At 36.4% G+C, this 27,446-nt stretch overlaps 7 protein-coding genes and 1 long non-coding RNA gene across 13 annotated transcripts; 4 read left to right on the plus strand and 4 right to left on the minus strand.

Moving 5' to 3' along the window:
- The first annotated feature begins 2,258 nt into the window (after positions 1-2,258).
- Positions 2,259-4,396, plus strand: LOC110846267 (protein bfr2). Of its 2 annotated transcripts, none has more exons than XM_022092963.2 (5): positions 2,259-2,471; positions 2,632-2,967; positions 3,053-3,362; positions 3,449-3,993; positions 4,104-4,396. In XM_022092963.2, the coding sequence occupies exons 3-5, from the start codon at positions 3,056-3,058 to the stop codon at positions 4,212-4,214; spliced, it is 963 nt and encodes a 320-aa protein (XP_021948655.1). In that variant the 5' UTR covers positions 2,259-2,471; positions 2,632-2,967; positions 3,053-3,055; the 3' UTR covers positions 4,215-4,396. The 2 variants fall into 2 exon arrangements, with proteins under 2 accessions (XP_021948655.1, XP_021948654.1); XM_022092962.2 differs by having other exon boundaries at positions 2,635-2,967.
- Positions 4,388-5,935, minus strand: LOC110846266 (exosome complex component RRP42). Of its 4 annotated transcripts, XR_004834347.1 has the most exons (6): positions 5,638-5,933; positions 5,345-5,541; positions 5,099-5,264; positions 4,923-5,017; positions 4,667-4,842; positions 4,464-4,605 (listed from the first exon to the last, which is right to left on the minus strand). XR_004834347.1 is itself a non-coding variant. In XM_022092959.2 (5 exons), the coding sequence occupies exons 1-5, from the start codon at positions 5,692-5,694 to the stop codon at positions 4,489-4,491; spliced, it is 888 nt and encodes a 295-aa protein (XP_021948651.1). In that variant the 5' UTR covers positions 5,695-5,927; the 3' UTR covers positions 4,388-4,488. The 4 variants fall into 4 exon arrangements, 2 of the variants coding, with proteins under 2 accessions (XP_021948651.1, XP_021948648.1); XM_022092959.2 differs by having other exon boundaries at positions 4,388-4,605; positions 4,667-5,017; positions 5,638-5,927; XR_002547572.2 differs by having other exon boundaries at positions 4,923-5,264; positions 5,638-5,935.
- Positions 5,936-7,225: 1,290 nt separating this feature from the next.
- LOC110846125 (prenylcysteine oxidase-like) lies at positions 7,226-9,573 on the minus strand. Its single transcript, XM_022092759.2, has 7 exons — positions 9,374-9,573; positions 9,255-9,281; positions 9,052-9,149; positions 8,907-8,988; positions 8,635-8,809; positions 8,352-8,560; positions 7,226-8,270 (listed from the first exon to the last, which is right to left on the minus strand). Exons 1-7 carry the CDS (start codon positions 9,459-9,461, stop codon positions 7,579-7,581), a joined length of 1,371 nt encoding a protein of 456 aa, XP_021948451.1. The 5' UTR covers positions 9,462-9,573; the 3' UTR covers positions 7,226-7,578.
- A 1,567-nt stretch (positions 9,574-11,140) lies between these two features.
- LOC110847827 lies at positions 11,141-11,758 on the minus strand. Its single transcript, XR_002547699.2, has 2 exons — positions 11,620-11,758; positions 11,141-11,487 (listed from the first exon to the last, which is right to left on the minus strand). It is a non-coding gene; the product is annotated as an uncharacterized LOC110847827 (long non-coding RNA).
- Positions 11,759-12,394: 636 nt separating this feature from the next.
- On the plus strand, positions 12,395-13,896 carry LOC118435124. The gene is made up of 3 exons (XM_035850511.1): positions 12,395-12,862; positions 12,928-13,237; positions 13,318-13,896. Exons 1-3 carry the CDS (start codon positions 12,409-12,411, stop codon positions 13,835-13,837), a joined length of 1,284 nt encoding a protein of 427 aa, XP_035706404.1. The 5' UTR covers positions 12,395-12,408; the 3' UTR covers positions 13,838-13,896.
- Positions 13,897-14,653: 757 nt separating this feature from the next.
- LOC110847169 (epidermal growth factor receptor substrate 15-like 1) lies at positions 14,654-19,511 on the plus strand. Of its 2 annotated transcripts, none has more exons than XM_035849364.1 (13): positions 14,654-15,000; positions 15,095-15,229; positions 15,367-15,678; positions 15,779-15,824; positions 15,899-16,304; positions 16,376-16,500; positions 16,595-16,787; positions 16,865-16,958; positions 17,048-17,255; positions 17,332-17,735; positions 17,811-18,075; positions 18,154-18,230; positions 18,314-18,454. In XM_035849364.1, exons 1-13 carry the CDS (start codon positions 14,971-14,973, stop codon positions 18,320-18,322), a joined length of 2,304 nt encoding a protein of 767 aa, XP_035705257.1. In that variant the 5' UTR covers positions 14,654-14,970; the 3' UTR covers positions 18,323-18,454. The 2 variants fall into 2 exon arrangements, with proteins under 2 accessions (XP_035705257.1, XP_021949741.1); XM_022094049.2 differs by lacking the exon at positions 18,314-18,454 and adding an exon at positions 18,464-19,511 and having other exon boundaries at positions 14,659-15,000.
- A 148-nt stretch (positions 19,512-19,659) lies between these two features.
- Positions 19,660-21,305, plus strand: LOC110847269 (zinc finger protein 26). Its single transcript, XM_022094181.2, has 5 exons — positions 19,660-19,904; positions 20,015-20,283; positions 20,358-20,665; positions 20,727-20,805; positions 20,898-21,305. Exons 1-5 carry the CDS (start codon positions 19,841-19,843, stop codon positions 21,042-21,044), a joined length of 867 nt encoding a protein of 288 aa, XP_021949873.1. The 5' UTR covers positions 19,660-19,840; the 3' UTR covers positions 21,045-21,305.
- A 1,887-nt stretch (positions 21,306-23,192) lies between these two features.
- LOC110846264 (nose resistant to fluoxetine protein 6) lies at positions 23,193-27,070 on the minus strand. The gene is made up of 14 exons (XM_022092955.2): positions 26,524-27,070; positions 26,190-26,455; positions 26,098-26,122; positions 25,832-26,003; positions 25,645-25,757; positions 25,370-25,563; positions 25,218-25,293; positions 25,044-25,134; positions 24,773-24,956; positions 24,500-24,693; positions 24,385-24,415; positions 23,845-24,279; positions 23,654-23,771; positions 23,193-23,582 (listed from the first exon to the last, which is right to left on the minus strand). Exons 1-14 carry the CDS (start codon positions 27,017-27,019, stop codon positions 23,530-23,532), a joined length of 2,448 nt encoding a protein of 815 aa, XP_021948647.2. The 5' UTR covers positions 27,020-27,070; the 3' UTR covers positions 23,193-23,529.
- Positions 27,071-27,446: the final 376 nt, after the last annotated feature.

Consider the following 27,446-nt stretch of genomic DNA (forward strand, 5'->3'; position numbering starts at 1 on the left):
AAAAAAGGATGGAGCCCGCAAAAATGAATGAATTTTGCTGCTCCACCCTACTCCTGACTTCCACGATATAGTAGGGGAAGCATAACTTCCATCAAAATTTGGCTCCCGCGTTCGTATCCCTACCATGCTAATAGTATGGGAAGGATACGAGCGCGGGATGATGGAGGTTATGCTTCCCCAGTATTAATGCATTCATTAGTTTTCCACAAATAATATTTAGTCAAAAAGGCATTAGCGAAAAATGTAAGAATTTAAATTTTGCGACCACACAACTTGATTGTATTTATGTTACTCAAAACAAAGGGAAAGTATGGAAAGTAAAGTTCCAGAGCGCAATTAAACGACAGTTCCAGGTCAGGTTATGTGACTGACGGACAATTCCGTGACAAATGATGACGATTATTAGACGGTTGGAGATTAATGAGCTAGTGCGGTTGAGCTGATTTTGTCCGTAGTTTGGAGTCAGTGGGTGGAGGTTTGGAACCAATAATCGAGAAAAAAACCGGCATTCCAAGTAACGAACACGGAAACAGGATCTGTTTTCTTTCCGCTTTTCTTTCAACGGAACACGCTCGTTTCCTTCCATGCAGAGGAGAAAACAGGTTTAATTATGTAATTCGACACGCAAGCCTGCCGACTGAAACAAAGCCACCTGGTCCAACCATCACATGTACGCTGCTTGGTGTATGACCTGACAAAATGATACATTCACGGATCTCATCTCAAATTGAGTGGACAAACCGCAGCTGACCAGGTCATAAAGGAAAGAAAGTAAAATCCGACTTGTTCAGCGTCCAAAAAGCTTTCTTACATAAAAACATCATACTTTTTCCATTGAAAGATATTGGGTGGAGAATGAATGGGGAAAGCGAATTAAAGCTTTCTTTGCGTGTGGCAACTGCATGCTGAATTATTATGCCTCATTACTTTAATTATGATGTGAAATATCAATTTCGGAACGTTTTAACAATATGCGTGATAACAAATTGACGCTAAATAATAAACTTTTACAAAAATACGACTTGTAAAAAATCGATCTACTTAGAAAAGTAAAAACCCTTTCATTTCAGGATTAGTTTATTAGTTTTTCTGGGCAGGTTATAGTTATGTACTTCAGTAACTGAATAATTTTTCTATACGTTAAAAAGTACGAAACACTACATAAATCAACCTAGACATTCTTACACCAAGAATGATATACAGAATCTGTAGTAGCATGGTTGCTTTTCAGTTGAACATATCGACTTTCCAGTTGACCAGATACAAGAGAAATAAATCATAAAAGTAGATGTGCTGATAATAATCCAACGACAAAGATCAGCAGTTTTACAAGGCACATAAGTAATAGATCGGTTTTTCAAGTCAGAGTCAGAGGACAATGTGAGAAAATACAAACCTAGAGATCATGCAACAAAGTAACTTTCACCAAAAGTTGATTGGACACACGGCACGGCCAATTAGTCCCAAAAAATGACAGCACATTTTTTCACTCACTCGTAATGCTCATAAGGCTGGACTGCATCCCCTTCTTTCCCCCACCACTCTCGTGGCCATTACAATTATTTCTCCCAATTTTTAGGACATGACATTGACTCAGACAAACGCAAATTATACAAATTGCACAACGTTAATGAATGCAACTCATTAATAACTGAGCCTAAAAATAACTTTTATATTATTGATTCTTTTGTACAAATTGTAATGGGTTCATTGCATAACACAGACTCAAACTATTTAGTGTGAAAAATGCAATCGTCAAATGGATTTTTGTGGCACAAAACCTTCCTTTACATCCATGCACAAAACCCATGATAAATCATGAATATAACCCATGCAGCCATGCCTCTGCACTCAATAAGTAGAAGATTTAATTTTATATCAAATATTTTGCAATTTTTATTATGGATCATTAGCATATTCGTAAAATATAAACCTTCAAACAACAAAAAAAAACAAATTGTCAATTGTAGCAAAATAATTTAAATCATAAGCACGATCAACCTAAAAAAAACCTTATATTTTATAAATGCTGACAATTTGACATATATAAATCTTTATTTGTATAAAATTTCTTTTCTAAATGTTTTACTGCTTGATCCAAGTCGATTCTTAAAGATAACTTCGAAATTTCAAAAATGTCATGAAAAATTGAAAACTTAAATGCAAATTAATTTGGGGCAACAAGTTCCAGCGGGCTGTGGAGGTTTTTTGTCCGGAGAGCAGACCGACCACGCTGCTTGTGCTTTACACGCTTTTACACACTACACGCTGCCAGACTCTTCCACTCGCACTTACGACTTGTTCTTCTCCGCATCCATTGCTCCACACGTTGTCGGATTTTTTTAAATTTCTTTAAATAAAAGCAAGAGACTTATCACAATGGGAGTTAAGCCAGGAAAGAAGTCCTTCGGGGGAATACATCTGTTGGGGGTGCCTCCGTTACTCCAAAAACTCCAGATAACAAGAGAAAGGTAAGCATTTCATTTTAATATTTTTTAAATAATGCATTTAAATTGAGAAGAGAAGTCTTGAATGTGAAAATTACCATACATTATGTCACTCACATAAACTCGTCAGAATTTTAACGACGTTTGGAGCAATTCACTTACCTTGATTTTTTACGTGTCTAAGCAGTCACTTCCCAAACCTGCCCCGACCACTCCCATCGCTACAAACAAGAAGCCGGCTCCAGCCCCTGCAAACCCAAGCCCGAAGAAGGAAAAGGTTGCTTCACCAGAAAAGAAGCCGGTTTTGAAGCAGGGAGGCATTAGCGCCCAGTTGGCCAAAGTGAGCGACAAGAGTAAGTCAATTAACAAGTCCAACAAGAAGAACAGAAATAAGCAAAATCGGAACAAGAAGGATAAGGCACAGGGAGGCGGACCAGGTGGTCAACCTAAATCCAATCAGCAAGGGAAGCAGGCAGTGGGCAAAGTCAGCAAGAAAAATCGTCGTCAACGACTTCAAGCTGTAAGTGTGCTAAATTATATGGCAAGTCATTGTCAACCAACAAGTTTGAGAATACTAATATGTTGACAAATGTGTTTTTTGTTAGAAAATGTCTGCCAAGGCCCGCTCTCCCTTGTCCCAGGCTCGTGCGTTTAAGGCGGAACAGGAAATGAACAAGACTTCCAGCAGAATTTTGCTGGTTAAACTTCCTGACCAAGCCGTTACTAATGACATGGTGAAATCTTGGAGTCCAAGCATTGAGAATGCCATGTTCCCAAAGTCGATTGAACCTAGATCTTTCCTCCTCGTCATGAAACCGGATGCTAATATCAAAAAAGAGATTGATACTTTAAAGAAAATTAGTTTTGGAAATGGAAAGTTGTCTGTAGAAGAGAGAAAACAGACTGAGTTTGAAGGTAATTAGACTGCAATTTTGCGTATTTTTTATTTAGTTTTTCTAGAACATGTATCTTATACTAAACTCTTCATCTTGTGAACTTAGGAAAGAAAGCCACCGAGGGGCTGACAGCAACGGATTTTATTGATCCATACACTCTGTATCTTACAAATTTGGATGAGGCTGCAACCCGAGGGGACTTGCAAGAACTCTTCCCTTCCGCCAAGACTGTCATGAATCCTAGAAAACACAATCCCCGAGTCACTGGAGCCGGTACTGCGACGAAATTTGCTTTTGTTGGTTTCGATACGGCTGATGCTGCTCTGGAAGGATTTAAAATGTGCTTCAACCGAAAGTTTGTCAATGATAAATTCATTGTTGTTCGATTCCGTCGAGTTGGAAAGAGTGAAGTCAGCGCTGTGAAGAGTGAAGGAGACAAGAAACCTGTCGTCGCAACTGAAGGTGCTGGTAAAAGGAAAGCTGAGGAATCATCTCCAATTAAGGGCCAACCTTTGAAAAAAGAAGATGCCAGCGCCAAGAAGAGCAAATTGATTAAGGTTGAGCCTAAGGATGAGGATGACGAAGATGAAGATGACGATGACGACGAAGATGAAGAAGATGATGATGATGACGACAATGACATGGATGCGGTAAGTAAAATCGTTTATTTATACTAACAACTGCTTGAAATTGTGTGGATTTTCCTTGCGACGAGAGTAACGTGTTATTTTATTATTAATATTTTGTAATTATTTTGTAGCTCCAAGCCGGCGTTGGTGATGATGACAGTGAAGACGACGACGACGACGGACTGGACGATGATGATGATGAAGACGACGACGATGATGATGACGATGAAGACGACGACTAGAGATAGGGTTTCGACAATTACATAACATCATGCGCTAAGATTTGATAAAAATAGATGTCCTCGCGTTGTTTTACAATTATGCTTTTTTCTATTTTCTCTGCTGTTGTTTTGTTATAAGGTTAGAATTTCAATTTTAAATCATGATGTACGAATCAATAAAATGCCACGAGTTATAACTATAACACAAATACATTTATTCATTTTAAACATAAATCGAGGTATTTATTTTCTGCAACATTACATCGAGACGTTTTAGAAATTAATTCAACAAAAATTAAATATCCATCGGCATACTTAATGGCTTAGGATCAGCCCTCAATTTTAGCTCCCTCAAACTGTCAATTCGCATGTTAATAGTGTTATTCACGTTCGCACCCACTGTCGAGGCCATCTGGAAGAATACAAACATTCAGGCGCCTTGTCACTTTAATCAAGCAATTAATTACACTCACTGCTGTAGCAGCTTGAATGGACTTGACTTGATAGCATCCTCTGCCTAACTTATCAATGGACGTGACACAGCCGTCTGGCGTCACTCCAAACGCTAACTTTCCCTTTGAACAAGATTCTTCTTCCAAGGACGCATCCACCACGAAATACCTCCCAACTCTGGGCAACGTGACCACAACTGGAGAGTTTTTTACGTCGAGGTAGTCAAATTCAAATTCGTCAGTTGAGAAAACGGGGACTCCTTGACCCAAATCGTACCTGAGTCCAGTCACTCGTGGAAGCTCGCAAATTCCCAGGCACAATTTTACAGCCATGGATATCACATCGATAAGATTCCCACCACACTGTAACACCTGTATAACAGACACTTTTGATATTATATAATTCAAAATCCAAGAACACCTCTTCTTGTTTTGCACCAGCTTTACAGTTACCAATATGTCCACATCAATCACATAGCAATACTTTTTTGGCGTGATACATAGATTTTTTAGATCAATCGTTCCTGACTTATCATATGCGATGGATAATATTCTGCAAATCTTTTCAGCCAGCTCGTCCCCACCTCTTCCTTCGAAATCTGGAGATGCAGTTGGTGAGCTGCAAAAATTAAACAATCATATATATGTATAAGCAATTTGTAGGATATAATTTACATAGTTGTCATGATGTGTTAGTACCAGTCGACAAGGAACTTTATCGTTCCTCGGTCCGGTCTATCAGGGTCGGGGGTGCCGAGATCCACTTTCGTGGCAACGATGACATCCGTCTCCCCCAGTCGAGCTCGAATTGATCCATGTGAATTGGTCACAGCGTTCAGATCTATGTCCCCCTGCCGATAGTCTGATCGAGACCTGCCATCCACGCGGACGTCTTGCTGCAACACATTAAACGACAATAGGTCATTCACCGTCAACAAACATTTACTACCAAATACTAGATAATTAATACTAGAGTGGAATTAAAGACTTGCCCCCACGCCCATCACAAGGTAGTACTTTTCAACTTCACTTAAAAGAATTTCGGCCATTGTTTGTTCTTATCTTGTAAAGATTTGATAAATATCTTACTCAGTTCATAGTTTGTTTGTTTTTTTTAATTTTATAATAATTATAATTATTTCCAACTTCTCGCCACGCACATTGCTAAACCCGCTTCGTTTTGCAAGTTGCAACAGGGTATGAAAAATCCTGAGTTTGAGATTTGAGAATTTGAGATCTAAAATGTATGTAATAATGCTCTTGCATAACTTTTAAGTAATGATAATGATAGTGTCCAGTCAGGATTATTATGATGTTTTTAGCCCGAGTCAGGGCTTATGGAACCATCATGTCCGTCCGTCCGTCCGTCTTACGATAACTCTCGTTAAACTCATCCTATCGACTTGAAATTTGGTACACATGTAGTATGGGGCAAATGAGGAGTTAAGTTCGAAGATGGGCGAAATCGGTCAAGTGGTTGACCAGTGGGGGTCATATAGGTGGGTGGGGTATTATGCATCAAAATTTCAAAATTGTCGTAGAAGGCAGAAATTTGGTATAGAGGTTGCCGATGGTGTCTAATGAAAGAATATAAAGTAAAATTGTAAAAATTTTCATCTGGAAGGACCCTAGGGGGTGACCCATACCGATTTTTAAAACTCATCCAATCAAGCTGAAATTTGGTGTGGGGATTGCTAATGGTGTCTAATGAAAGAATATGAATTCAAGTTGGAAAAACTGTCATGTTGAGGGACCCGAGGGGCTGACCCATACTGATTTGTCAAAATCGTCATATCGAGTTGAAATTTGGTAGAAAGGTTGCGTATGGGTTTTAAGGAACAACGTGAAATGAAATTGGTCAAATTTTTATCTGGAGGGACCCGAGGGGGTAACCCATACCGATTTTTGAAAATCATCTAATCGAGCTGAAATTTGCCATTGACGTTTCTAATAGCTCCTAACGAATAATATGAAGTGAAATTAGAAAAAAAATTATGTGGAGCGATCCTAGGGGGTGGCCCATACCGATGTTTATAAATTGTCTTAAAAAGATTAAATTCGGTACGGTGATACTTAATGGTTTCGTCTGGAAGTATATGAAGTTATAAGCGAACAAAGTGGAACCAGAGTAGCCTAGAGGGTGACCCATACCGTTTCTAAAAGTATTTTAAAAGTTGGTTGTTGGTAGCTGGTATTCGGGAAATTGGTCATACTTGTGTACTCAAGTGAAAGTGGAATGTCATAACGACCGAATTACTATTTTTAAGTACCCAGTAGGGTCACCCACCCTGGTTTGGAAAACGGGCGTAGACGACTAAAAGTTGGCGTGATCCTGGAGGGTTAGATCAGCTTAATAAATGTGAAGTAAATTTTAAGATTTTTTTGCCAGGAGGGTTTTTGGAATTGGTTAAAGAAGCTGCAATTTTGCATGCTCGATTATGGGAACATTTGACGATTGCGAAATAGTAGTCGGTACCGGTCACTTGACAAACATTTAGAAGTGGACTCTATCCCTGACTCGGGCTATATAAACACTGCACACTGTAGGTTTTAATTTATATAGTTAGAACCAACAAGGGATTAATCGGTTTCATACGTTTATTTAAATTCAGAGTGCAAAGTTCGAATGACTTGACAATCAACAATTATCCGATTGTACGGTACAATTTAGCATTTTTGGAATGTAGCAAGACATTGCATTAGCTTGGAAGCAGAATATAGTATGTTTGAATACGAAGGTTACATTATTAAGGGTATTCACAATCACTTAATCAGATTGCGAATAATATCAAATTACTTTGTAGCATTATTACTTCAAATACAAGGCACAAATAATCTTCAAAATATTAATGTCATCAACTACGGAAGTACAGAATGATTTCTACATACATAATTTCACACAAAACATGACAAGATTTTATAAAGCTATTAAACTATATTTCATTTTGTTCTTGAGCAATGAGCAAAGCAATATTTTTGCCTGAGATCAAGCTCATTTCCATTGCACTAGCAGCCCATTCAATGGCATTCAAGTAGAAAAGTCGTGGAGCTAAAATAAAGTTGGGAATTTTTGGTGGAATAGCATTGTATTCTGGATAAGCCAACCAATCATGGACTTCGACATGGTGACGTTCCTCAAATATCGAGTCCAATTGTTTTTCAGTTAGTGGCTTTGGACTAAAAATCTTGTAGACTGGGTATTTTTCAGCGACGAGTAGAATAGTGGGGTGAATAAGGGAAATTGAATTGTACCAATTTGGGACGCAGGATATGATGGAGGAACGAAACTTGTATTTGTCATTAGTCCATCCAGCAACAAGTGTGGCAACTGTTCGATGGTATTTGCGAGATGCTGGATAATCATAAGGTGGGGATGTAAAACCTGTAAAGGTTAATTTCTCTGAAGCGTCCAAAGGAATTGCGAGAACAATGTGGTCAAAAACTCCCAGTTCTCGCTTTCCATTAAAGAGGAGGAAAGTCCCATCACTTAATCGTTGAATTTCTGTCACTCCCGTGTTCAGATGCACTTTAGCTTTAGAATCTTCAGCAAGCTTTTCTGGAATTTGCTTATTTCCTTTATTCACACTCCATAATGAAGACGCTGCTCCGGCAGCTGCTACACTTCCTAAAATAAATAAATTACACTATATGTAATTATTGTATTGCATGCAGCTGCAGGTATATCCCAAACTAAGGTACTCCTTACCAACGAAAGAATGAATACTCAAATCTTGGCCATAATTTACAAAAGTTATTGCCTGAATCATTTCTTCAATGAAATTTTCAGATAGTCCCTGTTCTTGTAGAATTCCCTTGAACTCATATTTTGTCAAGTTGAGTAACATTGGATCCATTGCTTCCAACATTTCTTCGGTTGTCCTGAATGTTTTTCCGTCCTTTTGGAAGTCATAAATTCTACCACAAACAATTTACGAATAAATAAACTAAACATGAAGTAAAATACTGTATCTAAAGTAAAGATTACCAACCGGCTAAATTTTTCAATAAAACCTGAAATTGTTGCTTCCAGATAATTAAAATTCAGCCCATATCGAGCCAACGTCTTAATAATTGTAATGATGGTCCATTTGCTGGTATTAAAGATGAATTCGCCATCCTTAGTTATTGACAAAGCCTCTCCAGTGGGACTTCTTGGTTCTAATCCTAAATTACAAAGAAATCAATTAGGTTTAAATGCTTGTTTTATTGATGTATCACTTGTGTCGGATATCAATTTGATATGCAAAGACCACTCACTCACCAAATTTGTTAGCCAAGTCCACTGCGTATTTGTTTTTGGGGTGAATTATGCTGCCACCAGTTTCGTATCCATTCCCAAGGATCTATAGGTGTTATCATTTGATTACAACTACCATTTATATTTACCACCCTTTGAAATTAATTACCATTGACACGTTTAAACGTCCTCCAAGCAAGCCTGTTTTTTCAAAGATATCAACACGGGCATTTGGTAGCAGTTCATGTATAAAATACGCAACGGATGCTAAGGAGAGAAACAATCAATTAATAATTAATTATTGATACATAATTATTATGTATCAAGTTGATACTATCAAGAAATTTCAAATTTGTATATTTAAAAAATTACCTCCTCCAATTCCACCACCAATAATACCTGATATTGATAAATGACAAAAAGTGAATTCACCGAGGAAATTGAAAAATTCTGGATGATTTGGAATTCTATACTCAAAGAAGAAAACTCACCAATCTTTGGCGTTGTCTTCCCTGCAAATGTGAGTCCCAGATAGGTTACAGATAACAAAATACAAATCAACCAAATTTTGAACCTCATTTCGAAATTAGTTAAGGACTAATTAATGCAAATATTTATTCGTGGATGTCAAATTTGACGAATCACCATTATTTTAGGTGTTCCAGGGAAAATGGAATTCAATCAAGTGCCGCTGATGGGAATAAACTTTGTTCAAAGTTCATTCCGGTGGTTCCATTCTGCCCCTCACGCTTGACAGTCATGAAATACATGCGAAATGCAACAACAAATTTTGTATAGATTTTTCCAGTCTCATAAATTATTCTCATATTTTTGTGTATATCTCGTGGTGCATCAGATTCCTAAATTATACAGCACCATGTTGATAATCATGAAATTCATATATTGAATAGCCAACAGGTATAGAATCCGACTCACTGCAGTAATTTTCGACTCATAAATTTTACAGAGTATAGTTCAGGTTATCAAAATGAGGTTGGTCTCCATCATTAGTGGGTCAACTAGCTCTGAAAAACTGAAATTTCATGTTTCCGCTATAATTTTGATTTAGTTTTCAATTATCTATCAGTTGAACTAATCTATGACGTTGGGTTATACTTACTAGTACACTGCGGTTTTGACCGGACCAACTTTAATTGAAAAATAACTAACAATGCGATGGTGTGAAGTGTAACCCTCCGATTTGGCTGAAATTTTGAAATTAGGTGGTCCAAGTCAATACAACCAACGTTTCTTCAGCCAGTTTGTGCGATGGTTGGAGTTACTCAAAATATTTGAGGTCAAAGTTGAAAAAACGGTCGACTTTTTTGGGGCGCAGGGAGAAAACTCCACTTCCATTCTCTTCCCCTCTCATTGATTTTCACTCCGAAAAATAATCCATTTCACCAATTTTAAATTTAATTTATTATAGAAAAATATTATTCATTGCACATGGGCCTTGGTCTTTGTTTTCAAATGAATTGGAAATCAGAATAACGAACGCTTTCGAAATGGAAAGTAAGTTAAGTTTTTCCATGTTTATTTGCCGTTGATGAATTTATAAATTAATGTTTGTATGAATTTTTAATGCAAAGAAGTAAAAATCTCACGTATTCAGTTATGAATTAAATTAAGCGAGCATGAGGCGTGTTAATTCTTATTTAAGCCGGAATTAATAATGTTTTATTTTGATTATTTTGCATCACTTCTTATGCTTATGTATAAAGGCGTATGTGTGAGTGAGAAACCTGAATAAAATCAATGCGAGGGGAATAGAATGGAAGTGGAGTTTTCTCCCTGCGCCTGAAAAAAGTCGGCCGTTTTTTCAACTTTGACCTCAAATATTTTGAGTAACTCCAACCATCGCACAAACTGGCTGAAGAAACGTTAGTTGTATTGACTTGGACCACCTAATTTCAAAATTTCAGCCAACTCGGAGGGTTACACTTCACACCATCGCATTGTAAGTAATATCTAAACTTAGAAACATTTTTTATATAATTATAATCAATTTTATAAAAATAAAAACTAATAAAGTATGTAGATTGGTCTGGGTGGATTTCGCTTGTGTTATTTTAAGCTAAAATCGATGCCAAAAATAATTATGCAATGTGGATAGTCTTTAGATAATATATTATATAAAAATTAAAATAAATTACCTATAACCTAACCTGTCGTGCATACTTGATATTGCCCGAGCCAGACATTTTCTTTGTTTTGCTCAATTTATGACGAAAGCATTTCTAGATTTACTACAGAAATAGTGAATTATATAATTCCAATTATTTAATTCCATAAATAATGCATATGAATTATTTTATGTACATGAAATGCATCTTCAGCTTATAAACAAACCAATACCGTGCAAAATTGTAATTATATTTAATATAAATTAAACATTTAAATAAACTTCTAGAATTAGCGAATCTACACTAAGTGTTACAAATTGTAAATATACTTCCAACTATATAATAGTCACAGAATTCATTCAATGCATTCAGTTAGAAGCTCAATATTTTTGGAATCGTCGATAGAGTTTCATAAAGAATTAGAATCATGTCCCCCGCATAACTATTTTGGAGTGATATTTTTCACTATCCGAGCTACTCTGAAAATCAAAATATTTCATGAACTTTAATAGAATATTGACACTACATACATAATTCATATGAATTACTTTCAAATTGTAAAAGGACTGAATTATGTAATTAAAACTGAAAAACGATGATAATGTGTTTACCTGGTTTTTGGGAATTTCTAATTTTGCAATATGCCGGTTGAAAAGTGTGTAATTTATTCCTTTTGCATTTTTATTCAGTCACTTTTTTAAATATTAAATTCGCAGATGTCAATAACATGAATATTTATTTAAGAGAAATCTCAAATTTGAATTTCCAGCCACCGCAAAGTCGTCCTTAAAGTTGGCCGTAAAGTCGCAACCAAAATTTTACGCACCACGTAAACGCTAACGCTAACGCTAAAAATTAACGTTTACGTTAGCGTTTACGGCGAGACCGTAAGGTCGCAATCTGCCTATTATCAAACAAGTACATACATATGGGCTAGATTTAAGAATTTATATCCGCCTTTGTAAGCTAGATATCAGATATCTAATAAGTACCTCAGGTTTTTGTTAATAAATGAGTTCGCTGATCGATTTCATTTTTGATTCCTACTGTCAACTGGGTCGTAAAGATATGGTTTAGAGCCATTCCAAAATCTTATAACCATCAATTCTAAAGTATTCCAAATAACGTCCAGTATTTTATTACTCACATATTTATTCTGTTTTTTAAACTGCATGCCTTATCAAATTGGATCCTCGTATTAAAATTCAATCAATTGTTGAAATTACTTTTTTGACGACTGACATTTCGACATTTGGTAAACATTTAACATTTCTGACATCAGTACGAACTACAAACCACAATAGCACACATATTTACATGCATGCATGCCTACAAAGTACGTATGTAGATAGTAGATATACATACACATGAGGTTATTTTGTTATTGCCATTCAATTTGAATGCATCGAATAAAAATGTCGGGCACGCAGCTTATCAAAAACTTAAAGGAGGGTTCAAAAGTTCCTCTCCCCAAAAGCCTCCTATCTCCAATTACCTTTGCAAATATTGTGTTTTCAATAAAATGGGGTAGATTTTGGGGCGGAATACCGTTCGAGTATGATTATTCGAAACATCGCTTGATCATTACAGAAAAGTCAACTAGTTTCTGGACGGCGAGTGTGACAATTCAAACAATAAATACTGCATATTACATTGGGGTGACGATTTTTACCCTACTCAATATTAGCAATAAATTGACTAACAAAAGCAACATGTTTGATATTGCTTTTGGATTTATTGTAACAATGGTAAGCGCTATTTTGCTAATGGTGGACATAAGCTTCGGATACGTTAACAGGGCGACATTTTGTTCGTTCGTCAATACTTCGTTGGACTATTACATATACTTAAAAGGTAATTTATAAATAACTTAAGGTGTGTCGTAATTTTAAATAAAAAAATAATAATTTGCATGTTAGAAACTTACGCAAATCAATTGGGCGCAAAATGGAGAAATGGTTGTGAGGAAATTCTGCTAGCTTTACGAGCTGTAATGTTCATCATGCCTTTTTTACTAACTATCCAATATTTCCAACATCCTGAGCGACCCATTTATACTGTGTCACTTCTGCCACCATCGGATTCGCTATTTTACACATTTTTTGCTCACATCGGATATGGAATTTTTCTGTTTCTACTTCAAATTTCATCAGCTTCGACAATATTGGGATTTATTTCCCCTACTCTGGGCATAATATTTTGTTTCATGTCCATTATCGAGGAAATGAAGTGAGCAAACATGTAGTAACTGATTAAATATTTGAATAATGAATTCGAAAATTGATTTGATTTGGTTACATTTAATTTAGGGCTGGGAGAAAGGTTTATCGCATGAAGCCTGGATTTCGTAAACCTGAAAATCTTCGCATTCTGGTTCGAATTATGCAACTTTTGAGTACTCAAATAAATGTGATTTCGAGACAAGTGATCATGGCCGAGCAAACCCTGATTACATACACTGGAACCATATGCATCTTTTCTGCAATCCGTTTTTGGGGTCAATTGAGTATCAGTGCCACAAGCGTCTTAATACTCACGGCGATAAGTGCCGTCGGATTATGGACGATGGTCATCACTGTTTCTGCCCACACTTATACTAATACCGAAAAAGCGCTCAATACGTGGCGAAATTATACCAATTGGTCAGCATTTGAGAAACTGCAGATGAAAAAGTTTAGAAAGTCAGTGAGACCTATTCAATTAGAATTTGGAGGATTTTATTATATTCGACCAAAGAAAATATTGACTTTTTGTAATACAATGGTTTGGTTGGTTGTACGATGTTTACTCACAATTTCTGATACACATAACAATCATGGAATTAATTAATTATTGAATAAATATGCTAAAATGAAATAAAAGCTTGATCTGACTTGTGCTTTGTAGAATTTTGACCACTTTTATACTTCACCTAATTCCATAATATTGCAATAACGAAAATCTCAAGGTGACGGTTTGTTCAACACAAACTTTTCATTCTATAACGTAGCCCCCTTATGCATGACCTGAATTTAGTACAAGCTCAAAACTTAATCAAATTTAGATTTAGGAATCGCATCACCGAAGATATATATCAGCAGCCCAAAAAGTATAATATCGTTGTTGACAATAAATGTATGCAATACACACGTCTCACTTTCATTATCATCAAAAAAATATATATAGATAACAATCTTTTTAGATTACAAATTTCTCTTTTGTTCATTAGTGTACATAATATCATGGACACCTTCGTCATGAGTACAGTCAGGTCAGAAGTGTGTTACAATTCCTTCAAGCAACCGTTTATTTTTCGTAAAAATACAACGGTATGGAAAAGAGAACGCAAAAGTCTCATCTCATCCATCAATCACCCAATCTCAACTTTTTGCTTCATTTCTCATCCATCTCAGATTCGTCTTGATGCTCGCTTGCTTTCACCCAACTCCACATTCTACAGCAGCATACACAACACAAACCTCTCAACTTTTTCTCACTTTTCCGTGTACTTTCACCTTTTCACCCACTTGATCCACAACAAGGAGGAGAAAGTCGGGCCTTGTGGAAGGAAGTGAAAGTGAATGTGGAAGGAAACATTGGAGAATAGTGGATGGAATTGGGAGTGTTTTTGGGGCGTTGTGTGACTCGCTGGGACCGACCCACCCAGCCCAACTGATTTCTCACTCGTATTCACATCATCCTTCTTTTTTATCACGTCTTCAAGTCATTACAGTTATTATTAAACCAGTCAAAAATCTCAATTTAATTAGTATTACTAGTATTATAACATTGTCGTGTCTGCATGTAAATCTATATTGAACACAATCACCCTTCCTATCGTCCGTAATTCTATTAGGCTTTAAAAGTTCAAAAAAGTTATTGTTATTATTAACTATTCGACTTAATACGCTTTATTATTAAAGCTTTTAAACTAGGTTATATATTTACTGTAGGTTATCAAGAAAATAGTGTAACGGGTCAAAATGTCAGTTATTTTGCCAACGCCTTCCCAGGTATGCTTATTTTTAATTTAGGTTAAAACTGTGCGTGAAAGGAGGCGTTTTCTAAATACAAAGTTGTGATATTAAAACATTAACCATTTTTTAGATTGCTGGAAAGTATTACCAATATTATGAAGCTTATTACAATCAAGTAACAAAGAATCCCGATGGTTCAATAGCTGCGATGGAGGGAGCAAAGTTTTTAAAACGATCTGGCCTTTCCGATGCAATTCTTAGTAAGGTAAGTAAATAGGTCGCATAACTTAATATCGAATGATTCATACAGTAAAGTTTTGTAGAAAACTTGGCCACATAGGAAAAGTCAGGTTATTTGAAGAATAATGCGTGGATTCTAAAATAAATAAAACATATTTGCAGATCTGGGACATGTCCGACCCTCAAGGAAAAGGACATCTTGACAAATCGGGTCTTTTTATGGCGATAAAACTGATAACACTTGCACAAACAGGAAAGGATGTAACAATGTCCAATGCCATCCAAAATTACGACGATCTTCCAGAAATTAGTGGGGATAAACCTATAATTAGACCACCCAGTGTTCCGCCAATGGCACAAAATATGCCACACATGGAAATTGCAGAAGAAATGCTAGCAGCTTATCAAAAAATGTTTCAAACCGTGGCTGAACCCGGTCCAGCTGGTCAGCCCATGTGTGTGCCTGGAAATAAGGTATGTTTGCTTATAATGGTGATGATTGCTAATAATATTAGGTTATGGTTAAGATTAAGAAGGTGGATGTATTAAATTTTATTTTTTATTTATAATTTAGGCAAAGACGATGATGTTGGAATCTAAATTGCCAATTGAAGCCCTTGGTAAGATTAAATTGTATGAATTCAATTGTTGTTAAAAATTTTTAGATATGATTTGGGAAAATGATAAAATTTAGGGAAAATTTGGGATATGGCGGACACTGATAAGGATGGTGCGCTGGATGAGCCAGAATTCATAATTGCTCTTCACTTGGTGCAAACGATGAAACGAGGAGCACCGATCCCCTCAGTGTTGCCTCCAGATTTTATCAATACGGTTCGAAGGGGGATGAAATCCCCTGGACCTCCGAGGAAACCTTCTCTAGTCGCTGATGACTTGGTTTCTCCTCCTCCTCAACAACAACCACCACCTATTTCATCACCCCCCATGGTTGCCCCCGTTGCTACTGTTCCACCAATTCATCCCCCCATGCCCACACAAACTCCTTCAGTTGTCCCAATGCCCGTAATGTCACCACCCGTTGCTGCTCCTCCACCCACTCATGTTCCCAGTATGCCTATTCTTGATGGTTGGGTCGTAAGGTACTTAGAACATTTTAATTATACAAATATCCAAGTGGTTGATTATTTAAATGTTATTATCCCATTTGCAGTCAAGAAGAAAGAATCAAGTATGGAAATCTATTCCTCCAGACGGACAAGGATCACGACGGGTTCATCTCGGGCGTTGAGATTAAGGACGTATTTCTGCAATCTGGTATACCACAGCCAATACTAGGTAAGAAAATTTGGAGTAGTGAAAACAATGTTAACGTATTTCCTCTTTCCCTTACTAATGGTAGTACCTCATTGATAATTTATATAATTTTTAGCTCATATATGGAACTTGTGCGACGACCAGCAACAAGGAAAGCTCTCTCGAGATCAATTTATACTTGCAATGTGGTTAATACATCGGAAAATTGCACAAAACATTGATCCACCTCAAACACTCGCTCCAGAAATGCAAATTCCGACTCTCAAGGAAGGGGAAGAAATTAATCCGGAATTTGAGCTAATTTTAAAGTAGGTTTGAATACTCTCAATTCCCAAAATAAGATATGATGAAACCAAGATATAAACTGTATCTTTAAATATTCCAGATCGATAATGGAATATAGTAATGAAAAGAACACACTCGAGTGTGAAATTCTGAGTAAAGAAAGTGAGAAGAAGATCAAGACGGGTGAACTAAAGGTGAAGGAGAATTTCACTTGCAAATATTTTGTCGCTAAAAGATCATGTCTTAATTCTTAATAACTTTTTGCTTTAATATTAATTTTCAGAGTTTGCAATCAGAATTCGACACGCTAGCAGCTACTTTGAAGCAGTTAGAAAATCAAAAAAATATTGCAAAAACCAAGCTGGCCGATTTAGAAACTCAAGTTACAACGCTTCGAAGTCAAGCAGAGGATCAAGAATCTACTCTCGTAGAACAAGAGACAGAATTGGGACAAAAACGAACCGAACTTTGTTCCATTGACACGGAAATAGGTTTGAACATTTTTTTATTCAAAGCTTTATTTTAATTCAATAACAATTGCAACTCAATTTTAATAATGGATTTTAGAGGACAATGAAAAAGAACAAAAGGACATTGCAAATAGAATGGAAAAGCTTACTGAAATTAAACAACAAACGCAGCTTAAAATATCAAAAATTCGTACACAAACTACAGACCTGCATGAAATGGAGAATACAATGAAGTCGTGTTTAATCAAATACGATGACTGCATCGATAATAATAACTATCTTGCCGGAGTTACAGAAGTAGATTTACGAGACTTGGGACTGGAATTTGATGAAATTTGCGAAATTTTTAATCACGAAATTAGAACCCCTATTGCAAAAGAAGCACCTCCAGCGTTTGAAGAACACTTTGAAGAAAAGACTGGCGTGTTTGATAACCAATTTCAAGGAAATTTTGATGCTTCCCCATTTGAACCAAAATTTGAAGAAACCCAGGCGTATAACGTAGGCACACATATCGAAAATACCATTGAAAATGTTTGACCGACCTATAATTATTGTGATTATGATTTTTTTCAGGATGACCCATTTGCTGCGTTAAGGCCGGAAACGGCACCTTCTTGGCCAGCAAACAAACCTCACACTCTTCATGACCCTTTCGCTCCTACAGCCGCAAAGAGCCCTGGTCCTGGGCTCGAGAGAGACCCCTTCGGTTCTGAACCTTTCAGTGCCGGTAACGCACCTGGGCCAAACCTTCCGCCTAAGAAACCTCCCCCTCCAAGACCAGCACCTCCAAAAGCAGCTCCAGCTAGGCCTCCGCCTCCTAAGGCCGCTCCATCGCCAGGTAGTAGAAATATAATAAAGTTTTGTCGTTATATAATTTGTCATAAATAAATTCTATTTACAATCATGTTTTGTTCAGCCCCGTCTGCTTCTTCCGATCCGTTTGGAGGAGGAGATAGTAATTTTGCAGACTTTGCTAACTTTGATAGTGCAGGGGTAAGATTTTTATATAAGATAGACATGAATCTATGTATGACATTTACTAAAACTCGTAACATATTTTTCGCTTGATATTTTAGTTTAATTAATTTTTCAACTTAGTAGTTTCCTCGATTATTTACTCTCTGAATGCGTGTGCATATCCTCTATGTTTATCCCACTTTTAATATTATTTAACCATTTTTCTTTATTTATTTTTGTTGCAACTTTCGTATGTCATATTTTTGTAGTTTTCATCCTCTTCATCATCATCACCTTGGACAAGTAGTAGTTTTGGTAATAGCAAAAGCAGGAGCAAAAGCCAGAATCAACATCAATCTCCGTGGGGCGACAACTTTCCGACATCCTTTTCGACATCAACTCTTCCTACCATGTCGAGCGTTAATAATACGAGTAACAGCAACAACAGCAATAGGACAAGTAACAGTAATCGCGGCCAGAATGGAAAATCGAAATCTCATAATAAGACCCACAATCTCTCTTCCAGAAGTACAAGCAATTTAGACTTCACAGAAGATCCCTTCAAAAACTACCGGTATGAAGACCCCTTCGCCCTCGGAGGCGACCCATTTCTTAACAACAATGGTAATAATAATAATAGAAATAATAATAGAAACTTTAATAACAACAACTTTGACCCATTCAAGTAGCCTAACAATGAATCGTAGTGTCTTTTTACTGCTGCTACATAATCTATACAGACAAGTCTATGACATTTCGTGCATAATATAAAATATTAAAATATCAAATTGTATTTATTGTCCAAATATATTATGTACTGGAAATTATCATGATTATCTTGTCAATTATTCCTTGAAACATAAGCTATAAATATTACTACTTGTAAGTAACTGACTGTTTTGCTTATTTGTTACTTTTCAAATGAAACAATAGCTTCGAAAAACGAGAATTTGTACAATAGTTAAGTTTAATTAAGAATAAGACAAAACTCCTGAATTATATTATGCATCTACACTGATAATTTTAAAATGCAGGGCAGAATAATAATAACTATATAAATCCAGTAAAGAGCGGCGCTAGTAAATAGTTGTGTACTTGAACCAAAAGATATTGAATGTAGGTTATTACGCAAAGCTAAATGTATTATGAATGTGAGCAAATGTTATTCAAAATGATGAGCGTCGTAGATGAGGAGAAGTGAACTTTGCAGCTTTGTAGTACAAGTCGTATGAATTGAATTACTTATAATGAAATTGAACGCGTCTGAATGCAGCACTGACTCATAAATAATAAACCAAAGTAGCTTTACATATTTTTCGAGCAATTTTTTCCCACATGCATTTTTTCCCATTGTTGATTCATCTGTGTAGCTGCGTACAGTAGCTCTAACTGAACTGGATCTTGGCATAGAGATCACTTTCTTTCAATCCTTTTCTATTGTTTGGCTTTACTGCCTATGTACATATGTACATGTGCATGTTCACATGCATATAACCACGCTTCTCTACCCGTTCCGGGCACTTTTGTATTTGAAATCAACATCTGACAGAACAGACGATTTTACAAATTTGTTAAATTTTTGAAATTTTGCTTCTGGAAATTAATTCTCTTAACTCTGCACATTATATTATTTATCTATATACTGCATGGAGCATTACAATAATTTATCTCACAATCTCGAACAGAATTACTCATCATGTCTCCTACAAGGTGAGTATAATTCCATATATGGGAATTATAAATTATAATTTACAATCATGAAAAATAAGCACATGATAATAATAAGTAGTAATAAATAAAACTTATTTTTTCCTTCCAAGGGAGTTCAACAAGCTCAGTCCCATGTTTTATGACGGCATCATCACCAGTTCCATTCTCCGCAATTTCTGGGGAACTATCAATTCCACCCATTTCCCAGGGTGCTGAAGGCACTGCTGTTTCACTGACAAGAAACAAATTCCAAATAAGTAACCAATCCAAAGAGGCAAATTGCAAGTTTAAGTGTCGTCGATGTGCGAAACGATTTCAAACCAAGGGTGGACTGACGCTACATTACAGAGAACATGAGCCAGAATTGTTCTTAATACGGGTGGGTTTGCACTTCATTAGTATGCAAAAATAGAATAAATGTTAATGAGCAAGATTTTAACTTCAATTTCCCAGTGTCCTGATTGCCCATTCTTCACCTACCAAAGGTCCAACTTTTCCAAGCATGCCGCAATCAAGCATAAAAAAGATATAAATGGCTTAACAATCTCTGAAGATGTGCAATGTCCCATCTGCCCCTTCAAATGCTTCACTGACGAACAGCTCAAGTTGCATTTAGCAAGAAAACATACAAGTCCTGAGGATAAGCCTTTCAAGTGCTTGGAATGTAGCTACGCTTCAGTGGAGAAAGCTGCTTTGGAGAAACATGTATCAATTGTTCACAAAAAAGAACGAGAGTACGACTGTAATATTTGTGGATTTAGGTGAGAAATTTAGCATTACCCATAGGCGATTTTTGTGCAAATACATAATTTTCATTCACAGATCGCAAACTTCTAGCGGTCTAGCAAGACATCACCGATCACATTCCGAGGTTAAGCCACATCAGTGCCATTTGTGCGAGGTTAGGCTGGTGTATTACATGCACTGCAATAAGTTGAAGTGGTGTTAAAGAAAAACCCAATATTTAAACTGAATATGATAATATTTTTCCAGAAGAGTTACGCTGACAAGAAACGGCTGAAGGATCACATTTTAAAACATTCAGACATTAAGCAATTTACGTGTTCTCACTGTCCATATGCAACCAATAGGAAGGATAATTTGAAAATGCATCATAAGAGAAATCATATGTCCCCTTGATATTTAAAATTGGTTCATTCAGTTAGACAAGACTCAGTCATTCATAAGTTATACATAAACAATTTAATGAATATATTTGTAAAAATTAAACAAAGCGTGGATTTTTGGCCAACACATGTAAAAACGGATCTATAGAATTATAGTACCCAATCGACATATGTAATAGGTTGATATCTATCTATGTACATTGTTCATCGCCATTCATACTTATGTACATTGATGTTATAGACACATTGAGTAAATCTATTATTTAATGCTGCACATTGTGCTTTAAACATGCATACGAAATGATAAGATACTCATATATCTCTTATCAGTCAGTGTACGCAGTAGCAGATTACCTGTTTTTTCGGGGGTCCTTGTACGGAGAGTCCATGGTTGTATACTTATTATGCTCATGCATATGCATAGGATTTAATTTGTTACAGTTTTCCGACTTGTCACTTCTGGTGAAATTAAATCCTCATAAAAGGATAGCACATTATGAATTGTAGGTCAATGTCTCATATGAAATTTGTCAATCTGAGAATGAGACCGAATACAGCAGCAGGTGCAGGTTCAAAGTTAAATACATACATGCATGTAAGTATATATGCATATGCACATATGTATACATGTGCTTGTAAAATCACACCCGGGTTTTTTATTAGTGCGTAAAATCGAGTAACCTTTGATAATATATCGTCTCGAATTCATTCATCGTCCTAGATTTTACGCTGAATTGTGAGTGTCGGTGGGATCAAGGATGATTGTCTAATGTTTTAGCGACCATTTAGCCTAGAAATGCTAGACTGCTTTATTAGCGCTATACACCATCACACAATTATTTATTTACCTCGAAATCATGCAATTTATAACAAAACACGTAACATAACCTTTTCTGGTGTTTATAAGTTTTAAGGTTGAGGGCGTTTATTTTAAGCTTCGTCTAAATTACATTCCTCGTACATATTAACACAATCTGACATTTCATCTCGTTGAGTTACTCGAAACTTGAGTACTTATTTAGCTGGCTGGACATTCTGCATATACGAAATTACGTGATCACATGATCTTGAAGTTTCTCCAATTGCTAATAAGTATGTAATGCTCAAATGGATGCTCAGATAATTTGACACTTTGAGCACTTTTATTTATTTATTTCTCATAAGAGACGTCGGCTTCTGGCTAAAAGCATTTTTAGAGCAAGCGGATGCTAGTCAAAAGGAAATTCAAGTGAATATAAATAAACAAAATCGAGGGACGACGACGCCAGCCTATCCGGAACGTGAGGGCGTCTGAGTAAAGTTTATGATTATCCTCCTGCTCGAAAAACCAGTTTCAAAACTAAAAGAGAGAACACTGCGAGCTCTGCTAAAATTTAGCCATGCCATGTGCAAGTCAAGATGTTGGATAGAAAATGAAAATTCTTTATTTTGCATCATCATATTTTTGCACACCGCGTGGGAAGACGAGATGACATCCTATGGACAAGTGTTTAACTCTCTAGAGTAATTTTTTTGGCTTTTTATCGGTTCATCTGATGATGCTCTGGGATGATGATGATGTTATCCATGCTGTGGTTAATTCTTGGCGTGGCACGATCAAGGGTGTGAAGATCTTGAACCTCAAGCACTTTATTTTAATCAGAGAAAGTTGCTTTAATATCTGTACCACAATTTGCTAGGAAGAAGGATATACATCGCATCGCACTGCTTCGTCGTTGCAAGGATGTGATTTCATGACAAAGTCGGTGTTATTGAGAAGGTCATCTTATCCATTTGATCTTTTAACCCACCAAAATATAATTTCAAGGCGCACTACACTACGAAGTTAACATTGATTTTGTTTACGTGTAAGATACTAAAACAATTATAACTTCCTAACAGGGTGTCAAATTTAATAAAATATCACACATTCAAACAAAATTGGTAGTCGCATGATTTTACTAAATTAACTTCATTTGTGTGCAGATGCATGAATGTACATATTCAATTAAATGCAAAATATGCATTACAAAGAATTTATTTAGGTTATGCCATCGTTTAGTAACTACGTATGTATTTAGTACATATGTACATGTGTATTCCACAAAGGGAGCTATTATGTAAATGCAAAATATATGTGTGCTATTATTGGTGCCACTAATAGGACAAAACAACAGACGTCTTGTTTGCATACATTGACTGAGGACGAGCTTGGTATGAATCCCAAGTTAAAATTGTACTTTTATTCCGCACAAGACTTACATTCCTGGCAAATTCTTGATCTCTTGGATTTACGAATGTGAAAATACAAATATTTAACGTATTGACGACTAGAAGTACTTACTTGACTGCATTTTTACGTGCATTACACAGTATATGTTAACTGATGTGAGATTTAAAAACACACTATAATAAAATACTTAGGCTACTATTTATCCAAGGCTACTTTATCTCTGTTCCATTATATTTCCCGTCTGAACTCATTGTCCCGGATTAACTCCTGCTCTACTGAAGAGTCACTAACTAGCTTTCTGTGTCCTAGTTTCACCGTTCGTCAGAGGCAGTGCTTTTTCTGTAATAATTAACTAATTAATTACAAAATCCCAATCAATGTTTTATCCTATTTTTTATATGCATAAATACCTCTTTGTGGTGCACTCATAAATACTTTTTCCAACGCTATAAATGGACTTTCAAAAATCATGGACAATCCAAACCCAACTATGAAGCACATAATCAAGTGGGAGAAGAACATGTTGACCTGAAATTAGTAGAAATCGATTAACTATGAATATGCATATTTGTTAATGCAAATCTATTGATCTTCCTCTTACCACCGTATACATGTCAAAGTTCATAGGCTGCCTCAAGCTTAGCTGAAGCATCATTTGAACTGATAATGACGATAAGTAAACACAAAACGTTAATCGTCCCAATGGTATCCACGCTTTCCACGATAGCATATCGTTGATCCACCCCCCATAGCCCTTCACACATGCAAAAATTACCCAACAGATCACCATTCCCCAACAAAATCTACTTAATCCGCCATAAACCCCAGCCGCAACTTGGCTGTCATTATTCTCGGGGTCAAAATAAGGGATAACGCAAAGAATGAGCGCTAGTGAGGTAGCAGTGGACACCAGCCATCCTCCCAAGACAGCCAATCGTGGAAGATGGACGGGTTTCTTCCCAATTTTAAATAAGAGATAGCCCATCCACATGCCAACTAGGTAAGGCCCAATACGGTACCAGGGATGCATGTACACCTATTATGTAATAAACTTAAAGAGTTAGAGTTATGCAAGAGTTATGTTAGAGTTATGCTAGAGTTATGCAATATTGTACACTATGAGAACATTCACTTGACGTACCTCCAGAGCCCGTGGGTTAGGACTTGTTCCCCTTTTAAATCAAGCATAAAAGTAACAGTTAGTTTAATCATCAATTGTCTGTTTAGAATCGATAGGACAAAGTAGCAATTCTCACATTTTCCAAAAAACCTGCGTGGGTGGAAGCCCTTCGGTCCCGATCACAATTCCAGGTGCGAGTATGGAAGCCAGAGACGCTGCTCCAAGAACAATAATTCCTACCATGTTCCATTTCCAGAGGAGGAAAGCAAAGAGTGGTGACAATATAAAGAATTGCATGTCGTTGGCAATGTACCAGGATTCTGCTTCACACTGGGAATTTGATACACACAAATTAAAAAGTTGTGTCATATTACCTCTAATTCGGATATAATTTAATACATGCAATTACCATTGATTCGCCATTAGCGGCGTCATATCTGTACACATTGTTGAAGTAGAGGAGGTTATGCCACCAGTACTTCTGACAAGCTTTGCTTATCCCGTCCGCAGTCAGAGTAAAGAAAGGACCACTTGAAAGATACGGGAAGAGACAAGCTATTACTCCAATGATGAGGGCGTAAGTTGGTGTCAATCTAATGATGCAAATTAAATATTAGTATTTCTTATCGGACAAAACCTGCCGAGTTACCATGCACTAATAAACATGTTCATAAAAGTACCTGAGGTATCGATGCAAGTAAAGCTTTAAAACGTTCAGTTTTCCTTCTAATTTGTCCAATTCTTTCATAATTGAGTAACAGGCGAGAAGACCTTGAGCAATATCAGTGTCAACGTTAATACTGGAATTCAATATGTTAAAAATATATGTAAGTCTCGGAAAATGTTGTAAGTACCGCTCATCGTGAAAAATGTGTCCACTGAAAAATAAGCGTTGAGGATAAAGTAAAAGTGCCAAGGTCGTTGATAAATCTGTAACAACAATCGACCCACAAATTAGAGATTCAAACTTTAACAATTATTTTTGTTTACTTAATTGCTTCCTTACAGTTGTGACATCAATGGTATTCCATGTGGGGCCTTGCATCGTAACGACAAAAATCGTGTGTGACAACACGACCCAACAGGTGCTCATAAAACGAATCCCATGAATGCATCCAAAGCCTCCACCTGCCGAAGTATTCGACCATTTTGCAATATTTGTGGGGAGAGAAAATGCCAGTAGTAACCGAGTTGGCAATTCTACAATAATTCCGAATATTTAAAATAGTCGCGATATAAAATAAAATGCTATGCGTCAGAAACTTAAAAAATCAAACTCACGTTTTCTAATCGTTTGAAACTTATCTGTTTTCGTTTTAACAAAGGCCCCATTAAGAACCACATCAAGAATTGTTCCTGCCAAAATGAAGCACCCCAAAACGGCAAGGACGCCACTATGTTCAAACATAATAACAACAGATTAGCTATTACATATGCACCTGAAAATTGTTAATTCAAGTTTACTCACATCATAACTTTAGCATTAGTGGTCAATGTCCTGTCCTCCTTCAATTGACAAAATGCTACGAAAGGAGATGTATTTGGAAAAAGTTCCATGAAAAGCAGGGTAACAGCCACCTGAAATTGCTCCACGAAACACGTCGAAGGAACACAGTATGCAGAGGAAGGTAAAACCATTACTATAAATAAGTAGGTTTCATTCACGTTAGCAATGATTTCAATTTAGGGCTCTAAAAAATCTAAAATTAGTTTGTAATACGTCAAAAAACCTACCGGCCGTCGGATGAAGCATGTAATACTGCAAATGTGACAATTAAACAATTAATTTTCAAAATATTTTCGAAAGTTTAGTTTATCCTCCTCACCAACAAGTCATCCACGGATCCAGCTTTCCTTGTCGATATTCTATCGTCATTAAAATCACCCTTCGCTTGGCCCCCTTCTTCTGCAGCAAGGCTTCCAGGAATTATATAAGTCCAACAATACTGTCCAGAAAATTTGGCATTTCCTCCCCCTTCTGATGTCCCTCTGTCATCGTCCACTTCGACACCGACGCATTCGTCGTAATCGCCGTACGAATTCACATGTCCTGACAGCATCCCCTCAGGCAGCTTTCCCCAGGAGTCAACCACTGCAAAAATCAAGATATGATTTGCATGCAACTCTCTTAACAGGAATAAATATTGGATAGTTACATACTTTGAATTGCCCAAGTGTTTTTTGGGTCTCTGAGTTGCGTAAGATTTGATATACTTTCAAATACTGTGTTCAACAGAAAAATAAGATGTGTTACACAATCAGCTCCTTCTTCATCGTCTTGAGTCGGATTGAGATGGTTCTTCAGTTTATTAAAAAATTCGACCTTAGAAGACTCGTTTTTTAAAAAATTGGTAAGATATGTAGGAACCAAGGACATTGCAAGGTAATCATTGCTTGGAGAAAATCCTTGACCATTTGAATTCAAAGTTGGTGGTTGTCGAAATCTTGAAATTAAACGTTGTTCATTTTGAATCACACTTTGATCAAAGTCGTTTATTTCGTTATGTTCTGAATTATTCGAAGGTAACCCTGAGTTGAATCCTTCACAAAATGCAATCTGTCCAGCTAATGCAAAGACAACTAATAATAGAACTATTTGTAATTTAATTTCACGTCTTGTGAATGGAGAAAAGCCACAAGTTAGTCTTAATTCCATAATTTTACTGGTACGATTATTGGATCGAAGGCAAGCAGACAAAAATAATGATCTGACCTGAGATTTGTCACCGGGATCAGTTTTATTTAATTTTTTTGTGACGTATTAAATATTGCTTAACAGTAGTTGTTTAATAGTGACAAATTTCATTATCTTAATTGTGTACCTCCATCAGATTGATAACACCTTAACATTGAGCCATGTGTACGGTGTATTGTTATTTTTTGCGATCATTGAACGTATGCACAACATCAGAATGAGTGACTCATGTCGAATTTAACTTATTGGCATCATTTATGTACATGATTTCTGCTCCCGTTCTCTTTGTCTGAAAAATTATTAAAGTCATGCGGGCTGCATTGTAAATTGTAAACAACTGAAACCTTTGTTGTTTTGGAACAATTGTCATACTGCATGTGACAAAAAA

The sequence above is a fragment of the Folsomia candida genome, unplaced genomic scaffold, assembly GCF_002217175.1.
Source record: "Folsomia candida strain VU population unplaced genomic scaffold, ASM221717v1 Fcan01_Sc003, whole genome shotgun sequence".
NCBI lineage: Eukaryota > Metazoa > Arthropoda > Collembola > Entomobryomorpha > Isotomidae > Folsomia > Folsomia candida.